General features: G+C 39.2%; 1 protein-coding gene across 12 annotated transcripts in view; it reads left to right on the top strand.

Annotated features, from left to right (window-relative positions):
• The window catches only part of FN1 (fibronectin 1), a 70,124-nt gene that overhangs the window by 12,352 nt on the left and 45,309 nt on the right, over window positions 1-12,463 (top strand). For all 12 annotated transcript variants that reach the window (XM_062191326.1, XM_062191335.1, XM_062191298.1 and 9 more), the window contains exons 10-15: window positions 90-242; window positions 1,772-1,900; window positions 2,889-3,032; window positions 9,218-9,339; window positions 10,806-10,986; window positions 11,178-11,354. In XM_062191326.1, coding sequence (XP_062047310.1) covers window positions 90-242; window positions 1,772-1,900; window positions 2,889-3,032; window positions 9,218-9,339; window positions 10,806-10,986; window positions 11,178-11,354 — 906 coding nt within the window. The remainder of the gene's footprint in view (window positions 1-89; window positions 243-1,771; window positions 1,901-2,888; window positions 3,033-9,217; window positions 9,340-10,805; window positions 10,987-11,177; window positions 11,355-12,463) is intronic.

The raw sequence follows: 12,463 nt of genomic DNA, 5'->3' as shown, positions 1-12,463 counted from the left end.
CCAACTAAACTGGTAACATTACATCCAAACCAAACCTGTTTAGATCTTGTGATCATTTACCAGTGCATTTCTCCTCTATTTCCAAACAGCCCATGAAGAAATCTGTACAACGAATGAAGGGGTCATGTATCGCATTGGAGATCAGTGGGACAAGCAACATGACATGGGCCACATGATGAGGTGCACCTGTGTTGGGAATGGCCGTGGGGAATGGACATGTGTCGCCTACTCCCAGCTCCGAGGTATGCTGGCTTATTCATGAAAACATCTGAGTTCAAAGTATACCCAAAGCAGCAGACTTTCAGGTAAAACTTGTATTTTGCCAAAAGCAGGGAAAGGAATATGCCACACTGCTCTATTATTCTACTGTGCTGGATAAGGTTAGCATTTCACATAACCAGTTAACAAAAGCTGACACTGGGCCAGCATTGTGGTGTAGTGAGTAAAGCTGCCACCTGCATCATGGGCATCCCATATGAGCACCAGTTCCTGTCCTGGTTGCTCCACTTCTGATCCAGCTCCCTGCTAATGGCCTGGGAAAAGTAACAGAAGATGGCCCAAATACTTGGGACCCTGCCATCCATGTGAGAGTCCTGGGTGAAGCTCCTGGTTTTGGCCTGGCCTAATCCCAGCAGTAGTGGCCATCTAGGGAGTGAACCAGCAATTGGAAAATTCTCTCTCTCTCTCTCTCTGAAACTCTGACTTTCAAATAAATAAATAAATCTTAAAAAAAAAAAAAAAAAAAAGGCTGGCACAGCCATTTTAAGGTTCTGAAACATTCCTAGAAATGTTTACGCTGATCCAAAAAGATGACTTCAAAGGCAAGAACACAAATATTTGATCCTTTGAGCCTGAGGTTAGTCTACTGGATTCATGGCTAGAAAAGATGGAATAATTTCTATAAAGAAAAAGACTGCTATTCTAAAATCAGACCCTTGCAGATCCAAATTTAAGGAGACAGTTACAGAGAGGGACTAATCTCCTTTGTCCAAATCAAGTTTTCCTCCTTGGATACAAATACATATCAGGAGTTCTTGATTTATTAAAACTGTTTTAGTTTTCTATTTCTTTGGTTTGAAAAGTCATGTTTAGGTGGAAGTTTGCACTAATTAATATCCCATGTAGTTAGATCTGTGTAGATATTGGCCTGAATTTGTTTCTTTTGTGGTGCACAGTGAGTAACAAATCAAGGAAGAATAATAATTGCATACAATTTTGTGGAGTTGAATGGGCCTTAATAAGGCGTGCAGACCAGTGCCTCATTTTACGGAGGAAGCTGAGACAGGACAAAGGAGAGTAATTTTCTCAGGGTCTTTCATAGTGAGGAACAGAGTTCACCTAGGTTTTTTTTTTTAACTTTATGAATACTGTAGATGTTATTTCATTCCCAAATCTAAATATCTCCTCTCCTTCTCATTCCAAAGGCCAGGGCATCACAGTATGCTAGATGCTGTATAAATATGTTTGATCTCTTACACCAAGCATAGATTTAAAGGAAATTGTTAACTAAGCAGAACGTAATACTAAGACATGCATTTATTCAAAAAATAGCTTTATATAGAGGTGTATATTTCATATACTTGAATTTTTGACATCTGTAAGTCTATAAGAGAATATTTTTAACAAAACTATTATTAAGCTTTGAAAAATTTGTCATACACTAGTAGAAAAGTTACTTTAGTGGAAGATGTTAATAATTAAGTGGAAAGAATTGTATCTCATCAATGAAACTTTAAAAGGTTCTTCACTCATTCAACTGTTTCCTGAACAGATCAATGCATTGTTGATGACATCACTTACAACGTGAATGACACATTCCACAAGCGTCATGAAGAGGGGCACATGCTCAATTGCACCTGTTTTGGTCAAGGCCGAGGCAGGTGGAAGTGTGATCCCGTGGGTAAGTAGCTTCATCTTCATTTGGGACACAGAGAATGATTAGAAAGTTTCAGATAAGGAGAGTTATTTGATTTTACATGAGCAAAGTTGAGCGTAGACTTTGATCAGGTGCTTGTAGAGGGCATTGCCAAGACTTTTTTTAATCATGAACCAATATATAATCTTGATATTATTGCTAGTCCCAATTTTTTTTTATGAATTTGGCAATAAACACAGGTCTATTTTAATTAAAAGGAATTAATTCTTGGGTTCTGAATCTTAAAAATAGTCCATGTAATGAAAAGGAACTTTCCTGTACTGACTGTGCAATAAAATGGGCAAAGGATTATGCCAGTAAACACCTTCCTCCAAAAGACTGAATTCTTTAGGCTGCTCCTTTATAATAGAACTGAGCACCTAGGGAAGGTTGACCCTTGAAAGAGTTATGCTACCAGCACTCCAAAGTTTAAGGGAACCCATTAATATTCCTTTTATTGAAACAGAGGTTGCTCACAGTTTGCCAAGTCTGAGAGAGAAACTTGGGCAATTATTTTACAAGCTGCTTGACAAGCACTGATTATGAAAATCTAGTTCATTAATTCCCATGTAAAATTAGTTCCTCTAAATTTTAAAGAACTATGTAAAATAAAATGATTGCAGATTTTTTTCCTTTGCTATTCAGTGGTAAGTCAGTGGCATTTATAAGGGTAAAGCACAATATCTAATTTATTTTTCTCTCAAGTTATATTCATATTATCAATATATACTGAATTCTTTTATTTTGTAGTATTTTCCTTTTAGAAAACTAAATTTTGCTTCCAATGAGTACTTTTTCCTTCTAATTACCCTCTAAGGTAAAGCATGTGATCAAATTATTTTTTCAACTGCATATATTTGAAAGGACAGTTGTAAATTTGTATTCAGATGAAAAACATATGCTCTAGAACACTGAAACTAAGTGTGTATCTTGAAGTCTTCAAGGCTGTTAATCTTTTTTACATATATTTTAGACCAATGCCAGGACTCAGAAACCCGAACATTTTATCAAATTGGAGACTCATGGGAGAAGTACGTACATGGTGTCAGATACCAGTGCTACTGCTATGGCCGAGGCATTGGGGAGTGGCATTGCCAACCTTTGCAGACCTATCCAGGTAAGTAGCTCTTTTACTACAAAAGAAAAATGGAACAGAGCAGGATCAAGTGTTTATTAATACTTGAATGGCTAAGCTGGGGTCTCCTCTGTTTCCTATCTTTTTCCCAAATCACTGTCATTGAACAAACTTTTAACTAAAATTATTTTCCCTTTTCCCTCCATTAAGTAAAAGCTATGGAAGACTGAAAAGTGCCTGTATATAATTTTATTTTTTAGATGAGAACATTCCATTGGGTTAAAACACTCCAGCTAATTTTATCTCAAATCCATACATGGAAATAGAAACCTTGGCTGGCGCCGTGGCTCACTAGGCTAATCCTCCACCTGCAGCGCCGGTACTCCAGGTTCTAGTCCCGGTTAGGGAGCCAGTTCAGACCCGGTTGCTCCTCTTCCATACAGCTCTCTGCTGTGGCCCGGGAAGGCAGTGGAGGATGGCCCAAGTGCTTGGGCTGTGCACCCGCATGGGAGACCAGGAGGAAGCACTTGGCTCCTTCGGATGGGCGCAGCATGCCAGCCACAGTGCGCCGGCCGTAGTGGCTATTTGGGGGGTGAACCAATGGAAGGAAGACCTTCCTCTCTGTCTCTGTCTCTCACTGTCTAATTCTGCCTGTCAAAAAAAAAAAAATAGGAACCTTGAACTGAATTATTCAGGGACTAATGGATCGGGATTTTATATTATGGTTCTTAACTGAGAGGTTTCTTGGAGAAGTGATATGAAATACAACATAGGGTATGTGTGCCCTTGACATGTCATCTGGGGACTTTTTTTGTCAAACTTTTCATTGGTTTGATCAATGGAGTCTGGAGCAAAGTATCCAGGGCCAACAATTGAGTAACTTGGTCAACTCTGCCCACGCAGTTCAAATACTCTGAAATGTTTATTGCTGGTTTTTTTTCAGGACACAAAGACATCATGTATAGCTGTAGGTATCATTAGCTCATTTTTGTAAGAAAAAGTGAATTTAATATCCATTGAACTGTTATAAAAACTGTTAAATTATGAAAGCCTAATTATTTGAGCAACTATTGTAATACCAAGTCTCCTAAACCTTCTTTAACTTTAGATATAAAACATGGCCTCCGTTAAAAAACAAAGAAATCTTCAGGGCAGCAAAATGTGCATGTGACAAAATTAAGACTGATTTAACTGAGTTCCTCCACAATGTGATAAGAGATTCTGCCACAGAAAACAAGATATGGAACCATGTGACCAATAGCAATGTTAGCTAAGGCTTGGGTCCCAGCGTTCTGTTCACTGCTAAAGAGACATACATGAAGCTCCACTCCTACATTTTCTGCTTGGTAAAATGGGGAAATTGTCAAATGAGAAATAGGGAGATAACAACATTTAAAATTCCTTTCAGCACTAACACACTAGCCATAGATTATCTAAATACCAATCACCCAATTGCATCTTTTCTATATGTTTTAAAGATTCGGCTCTTCACCCTCAAACACTAGCAGGGATGAAGAAGATGACTGCTTTCTCAGGGTCGCAGAATAGATTGACTTGCCTCTTAAAATCCATTTCTTGGTGGATTTAGGTATAAAAATCACTTAAAACTTTTCAAAAATTGTTATGTAATTTTAAATATTGCAAAAGTACTGTAAATTCAGAAAGTATGAGGGTACTTCAAAAAAGTTCATGGAAAAAAGAGAAATAAAAGATGTAGTTTTGGGGGTAGGCATTGTGGCACAGTGGCTTAAGCCACTGTTTGAGACACCTGTATCCCATATCAGAGTGCCAGTCGAGTTCCAGCTACTCCTCTTCTGGTCCAGCTTCCTGCTAATGCATCTGGTAGGCAGGGCAACCGATGGTAGACCAATACTTGGGTTCCTGCCACCCACGTGGAACAGCCAGATGGAGTTTCTAGCTCCTGGATTTGGCCTGGCCTAGTCCAGCTGTTGGTGGTGTTTGGGGAATGAACCAACAGATGGAAGATCTCTGTCTCTCCCTTTCTATCACTCTTCCTCTCAAATAAATATACACATCTCTTTTTTTTAATATTTATTTATTTATTTATTTATTTGAAAGTAAGAGTTACACAGAGAGAGAAGGAGAGGCAGAGAAAGAGAGAGGTCTTCCATCTGCTGGTTCATTCCCCAGATGGCCACAACAGCTGGAGCTGCGCCAATCCAAAGCCAGGAGCCAGGAGCTTCTTCCAGGTCTCTCACGCGGGTGCAGTGGCCCAAGCACTTGGGCCATCTTCTACTGCTTTCCCAGGCTATAGCTGAGAGCTAGTTTGGAAGTGGAGTGGCCAGAACTTGAACCGGTGCCCATATGGGATGCCAGCACTGCAGGCAGCAGCTTTACCCGCTATGCCACAGCACTGACCCCTATACACATCTTTTTAAAAAGAGAAATAAGTTTATTTTGATGCAAAAAAAATTGAAATCCATGCAGTTTGCACCTGATACAAAATTTCCATAAACATTTTGGAGACCTGTTCTAAATAATTTAGATAGAAATATCTAAAAGAAATCCTGTATTTTCATGTTTATGATTGTTATTGATGTGGCAATTTGCTGAAAATTATCTTCTCCTGATTTACTTAGAGAACATTTTGCTCTCTCTCTCAGTTAAAATAAGCTTGTCCACCTAGCTGTTAGCTGGAAGCATGTAGGTAGACACGTTAGAGAGAAAATCTGAATAGGAAGGAGTCCTTCTGTGTTGAAATCTACAAGTTGACTTTTTTCCTACTCTAAAAAGGGTAACACCAAAAGCCCCCTTGAGTGTAGAAGGAGTTTGAGGGAGAGAATACTGGCTTTTGACTTCATCTGCTCTGGTGCTTATCCGTGTACCTGGTTTGCTGAGTGGTTTATGCCTCCTGTGTGGGGCTTTGAGAGTGTGGGAAGAACGCAGAGCAAATTACCAGAAGGTTGTCTCTGAGCCTTGCCCTGTTTGTTGCTCCAATAGAGGACTTGGTAGAGTTGTTCAAACTAACAGAAGATAAGAGGCATTTGTTTTGTCAATAAGCAACTAGGAACGAACAGATCTCAGCAAATTAAATAGAGAAAAAAAGGATAGAGTCAAAAAATCATGAATGTTTAACATCTCCAGGGTCACTTTTACTGGAAATAATTCATTTTGACCTTGTGTTCAACTGATTTTAAAAATATTGGCATCATATCAAGTCTTTACTTCACTATATTATTGTTAGTTTGATCATATTAAATAAGAGAGGAAATAACAATTTCACAGTGACGATCATATATGTGAAATAGGTTAATTTAAAACATTGTGCCAATTAGTCATTATCAAAAGGTTTATCAAAAAATTGACATCTAAATAATGCAAATATAACAAAACAAGGTTCAGCTTCCCTGTCTTCAAATTCGTTGTGGTATAGGGTAGAGTGTAGTGATGAACAGGAATTGAATTAACCCAGCAAATAACTTACAGTCTCTTTACTTCTGGGGAGAAGGTGTGCTAAGTCCCTAATGCTGATCAGTGTAGTTACATTAAAGGTGGGCTATGGCTAAGCCTACATTTTAGAACAGAATTTCAGATCACTGATTGAAGTTTCATTAAGAAAACAAGCTTCTCTGGGATTGTGCCACTAGGATCAGTGTCAAATCATCACCAGAGTCTTTTTGTTTCTCCTTCTTCCCCTTCTTACCCTCTGCCTGTCTCTGTGGCCAAAGGAGGATGACCAGTCATAAGGGACTGCAAAATGTATTTGTGTTGTCTTTATAAACTTGAAAAGCCATCAGAAGTTTTTCCCCTCAAAATCATGGTTGACAAACTAAAAATACACATATCACGTGTCTCTTTACCTGAGGAGAGTATAATACAATTTCTTTAAAGGGTCAATAGTTAACCTTATGCCAATTATCATAAATAATTTAAGGACATGATAGACCCATATTTCCATTTACAAGAAAGTACTAAATAGTCACATCTCCAAGATTATGGGTAAGTATCATCTTTAGAAACTTACTTACATTGGTGAGGTTTCTGTGAACAGAAGGGGTGATTCAAAGGGCACCAGGGAGTTGACAACTTGCCAATTGATTTAGATATCTTGCATGTCCTGGGAAGTCTATGCTACTTTAGAATGGGAAACTGGGAATGTCATATGTGAATTTCAGTATTCATGTGGCTTGGAAATACAGGTACTAAATGAAATTAAGACCCAGAAAACATTTGTAAGTCTTCAACCAGCTTGGGAGTATTCCCAGTGTAGAAGTGAGTATTTATCCTTAAGCTTCTGAGTACACACAGTTCCAAAGGTAGCATGTTCGTTCTGCTGGAGCAAGCTTTGTTTTCCAAGAGAACTTAACAGCTAAGATAATAATTAAGTTTGAAAATCAATATATTTTTCCCTAGGAGCTTCCAGAAACTTAAATCTATTACTAATTTCAAGTACTTTATTAAATAGCAAAATTTTGTACTGTTTAACTAATTATATCAATAAGAAATTTTTGGAAAGTTTGTTACAAGAAACTTTAAAAAAGGATTTATTTATTTTTTTGCAAGGCAGAGTTACAGAGAGAAAGGGAAAGACAGAGACATACAAAGAGAGATCTGCCACCTGCAGGTCCTTCCCCAAATGGCTGTGATGGCTGGGGCTGGGCTAGGCCAAAGCCAGGAGCTTGGAATTCCATCTGGCTCTTCTACATGGGTGCAAGGGGCCAACGTCTTATTCTGTTGCTTTCTCAGGTGAATTAGCAGGGAGCTGGATCAGAAGCAGAGCAGCTAGAACTCATATGGGATGCTGGCATTGCAGACAGTGGTTTTACCCACTGAGCTATAAGGCTTGCCCTGGAACTTTTTTTTTTTTTTTAATTTTTAGTAGGTTGAATATTGATTGACATAGGAATACAGACAGTGTTTAGGAAAACACAATTTTCTGTCCTGCAAGCATACATTTTTTAGGTATGCTATTATCATCATAAACAAAGTCTATTTAGAAATTGATTCCCTTCCCTAAATTTTCTTTTTTAAACAAAAGAGTCAAATCCATACTTCAAATTTTGTTGGTAGCAATCATTCATCCCAAGATGTGAAAGTGTTGAATTTATACTTCACAGTGTCATTTCAGTAGATTACTGCTTTGGAAGAAAATGTTTGATTTAATAATTTGATGATTTTAGAGTATACTTCTTGAGTGAAAGTAAAGCTAGATTTCTTCTTCTCAATGGGTAGAAAGCTTAGACTGATGAGAAATAAAACTGTCTTTAATTATTACCTTTGCCTATTTGTCTAAGATTCTCACTCATTTAGAAATGTATTTGTTTACATCATGTAACATGGCCTTGGGAATATTTCCTTCTTAAATAGATTCATTCTTGATAAAGACTTCCACTAATTAAAATTTGTTTTTAGAAAAAGAAGGAAGCAGGAGGGCTTGAGGAAGGGAAAGAGGGAGAAAGTATGGTTATCTTCTTAGAATTGTATCTGCGAAATACATGAAATCTGTTCTCAATATATTAATAAAAATTTTTAAAAAGGAAAAAAATTTGCTTTGAAACTTTACTGTAGTAAGTAAATGAAGTCTATAATCTGTATCACATCTTTTGTGTTAGGGCAGATCCCTACTTTAAAACTAGAACAGAGACTAAGCTAAGAGGAATTTAAAATTTTTTTTTTTTTTTTTGACAGGCAGAGGATAGTGAGAGAGACAGAGAGAAAGGTCTTCCTTTTTGCTGTTGGTTCACCCTCCAATGGCTGCCATGGCCAGCGTATTGTGCTGATCCGAAGCCAGGAGCCAGGTGCTTATCCTGGTCTCCCATGTGGGTGCAGAGCCCAAGCACTTGAGCCATCCTCCACTGCACTCCGGGGCCATAGCAGAGAGCTGGCCTGAAAGAGGGGCAACCGGGACAGAATCCGGCACCGCGACCAGGACTAGAACCTGGTGTGCTGGCGCGCCGCAAGGTGGAGGATTAGCCTATTGAGCTGCGGCGCTGGCCTAAGAATTTAAATTTTTAAAATATATGTGTTATAAATAAATGCTATTTTCATTTCTCATAAGAGGGACGGACAACTAACTGCTAAAAGTTGGATATGTTACACTGACTTCCAATGTCAGTATATAAAGGATTAACTAATCCCAGCTAATTTTTATTATGCTTATATTTTCTTATAGGTAAAACTGTCTTTAACAATGACAATGCACATTAAATTTTTAGTAGAAGTGAGTAGATACCCAAGATAAGCAAATGCCACATATTTATTTTCAGGCACAAGTGGTCCTGTCCAAGTAATTATTACTGAGACCCCCAGTCAGCCGAACTCCCACCCCATTCAATGGAATGCACCAGAACCATCTCACATCTCCAAGTACATCCTCAGGTGGAGACCTGTGAGTATTCCTCTACAAACTTTGAATACTGTGTTGTCTCTTGGTTTATCAAATGTTTTTTTTTTTTCTTTTTTCCTTGCTTTTCAGCCAACATATCTGAAATGGAGTAGTCAGGGCTCCAACTGGCACTCTAATATGGGACGCCAGCACTGCAGGTGGCAGCTTAGCTTACTGTACCACTGGCCAGCCCAATTGGGTATTTAAACTATGGAGACACTGGCTGATAGTTTAATTTTAGAAAATCATTGGATATGAGTGTGTTTTGACAGATTTCTTTTTTTAAAAAGATTTATTTATTTATTTGAAAGTAAGAGTTACACAGAGAGAGGAGAGGCAGAGAGAGAGAGAGAGAGAGAGAGGTCTTCCATCTGGTGGTTCATTCCCCAGTTGGCTGCAATGGCTGGAACTGCACCGATCTGAAGCCAGGAGCTTCTTCCGGGTCTCCCACGCAGGTGCAGGGGCCCAAGGCTTGGGCCATCTTCTACTGCTTTCCCAGGCCATAGCAGAGAGCTGGATGGGAAGTGGAGCAGCCGGGTCTTGAACCCATATGGGATGCCGGCATTTCAGGCTAGGGCGTTAACCCGCTGTGCCACAATGCTGGCTCCGACAGATTTCTATTTAGGGTATTTACACTTGTTCATCTTGTTTGAAATAAGTGTTTCTTTTCCACATATTTTATTGCAATGAGTTTTATGACCTATTAATGAAGTTGGACAGGATGTGAAAATGTAAACTGGAAACAAAAGATTAAGTAAACGGGAATTGCATTTTTCTGCAGCCTTGCCCAAAGTTGGCCAGCCACTCATGATGGCGTAGTTCATACCCAAGAGTGAGTCACAAAGGCAGCCCAGTTGTTTATAATGGCCCTAGAAACTGAGTCAGAGTGCTGTTATGCCCTGGAGTGTATCTGCAGAGCATAAATCTTGAACTATATCCCAAGCATGTTAAAAGAATAGAATAGATGGCCTTTTCCCATGTTAGAGAAGAGTATACCTGTGTTACTTTCAGAAATAAAGAAATTGGGAGAGAGGAAACTTAGGTTTATCTTAACTATGTCATTGATATTAAATAATGCATCTGGCAAAAAAAAAAAAAAAAAAAAAAAAAAAAAAAAAAAGAAGGTACCCAGCATCTATAATGGTATGACCTTGAGTGCAGGACTTAACAGTTTTTCCACCTATAAAATGGGACAACAAGGAGGAAGAGAGATGGAAATTAATGGGAGAACTCAAGTGAAACAACACAGAGCATGGCACAGGGCAGACTATCCATAATTATTGATTCTAATGATCATTATTAATATTAACACACTTGGCACAGGTCCCTGTGCTGATTCCAGCTCTCCAGGATTTCCCCCAGAATGGAGCTACATAAGCCTCATTCTATTTTGAAGATCACTGCATATCATCTCTGAATGTCCATCTTTGTACACATGTGTGTGATCGTTTTTCTTTTTAAATTTTCAGAAAAATTCAGTAGGCCGTTGGAAGGAAGCCACCATTCCAGGCCACTTAAACTCCTATACCATCAAAGGCCTGAGACCAGGAGTAACGTATGAGGGGCAACTCATCAGCATCCAGCAGTATGGCCACAGAGAGGTGACACGCTTTGACTTCACCACCACCAGCACGAGCACACCTGTGACCAGTACGTGCCCTGCCACCCTCATGTCTGTGCCCAAGTTCTCAGAGTGGGGCTGTCCTCAGGAAGTGCTATCCTCAATTCATATTCTCCTGGGCATGCCACCTCTGTGTATTTAAAAGTGCTACTCTGTAGACCAAGGTGGTAAACATTCCAGATGGCTGAAGGCTCACTTTCCTCTCCCTGTGACTCTGTAGGCAACACAGTGACAGGGGAAACAACGCCGTTGTCGCCTGTTGTGGCCACTTCTGAATCCGTGACTGAAATCACAGCCAGCAGCTTTGTGGTCTCGTGGGTCTCAGCTTCCGACACTGTGTCAGGATTCCTGGTGGAGTACGAGCTGAGTGAGGAGGGAGATGAACCCAAGTACCTTGGTAAGTTCAACGCACCTCGATGTGATAGCTTTGGAGGGACTGTTGGGTAGCCCCTCACCATGGGAGGGGCCTTCTAGGCAGGTGGTTTTTGTCCCTTGGAACTAGTTGATGCTTCAGCCTGAACAAACTACCCCTGGCAGAAACTAGAAGCACTGACACTTTCTAGAGCTAAGCTGGGTTTGTTTTTTTTTTCTGAGCCAACCTCATATTTTCCTAGTCCCAATGAGAGCTGCACCATGCATTTGCTTGGGTGCAGTTTCCTGGAACAAAAGCTATTTTTTTGCATTTTAATAATCACCAGAATGAGCACTGCAGCTGGCAGTGTTAGGCCTTGGGAATTCACAGTACTCTCATTCATGCTTTCCAAACTCTCATAGTCAGGGGCCTTTACAGAATGTTACTGTAGTATAATGAACATGCTGAAAGGGACACAAATACTAAGCTTAGAACTGGATGAGATTTTATAAGCTGAATCTACTCATGTGACCAGACCTAGATCAGAAAAAAGAATCTCCCTGCTACTCTCACCCCTGCCATCCCTCTGTCCTTAGCTTCTATCCTATCTCACTGCAGGGAGAATTTGGCAGTGGATTTTAACAATTTTGCATCTTAAAGTAAAAGGTTGGAAGATGCAAAGAGTGCATGGTACCTTGATAGTTACAGATTATCCATTAGTATACTTTCTTTTAGTCTTTTTCCCTTTGAATATGAGTTTTAAAAATAGTGTTCTTATTTTTTAAAATTTTATTTAAGTTATACGAGTCTCATGTATTTCATATATAGAGATTTAGGAACACAGTGACATTTTCCACCCTACCCTCCCTCCCAACCATGCTCCAACATTTCTTCCTCCTCCCTCTTCTGTTCCCACTTTCAATTTTAGAAAGATCTACTTTCAATTTACTTAATAGTCATAGGTTAACCCTATACTAAGCAAAGAGTTCAACAAATAGTATGAAGAAATAAACTCCTCAACAGTAGAGGCAAGGGTTGTAAACAATCTTCACATCTCCAAATGTCCATTTCACTCCAATACATTACATTTTAAGTACTCTATTAGTTACCAAATGCTTTCCTTATAATCTCTGTAGTCATGTGAAGAGTTGCTT

This window comes from Lepus europaeus, chromosome 1 (assembly GCF_033115175.1).
Source record: "Lepus europaeus isolate LE1 chromosome 1, mLepTim1.pri, whole genome shotgun sequence".
Lineage (NCBI taxonomy): Eukaryota > Metazoa > Chordata > Mammalia > Lagomorpha > Leporidae > Lepus > Lepus europaeus.
This window is presented reverse-complemented; position numbering and strand designations above follow the sequence as displayed.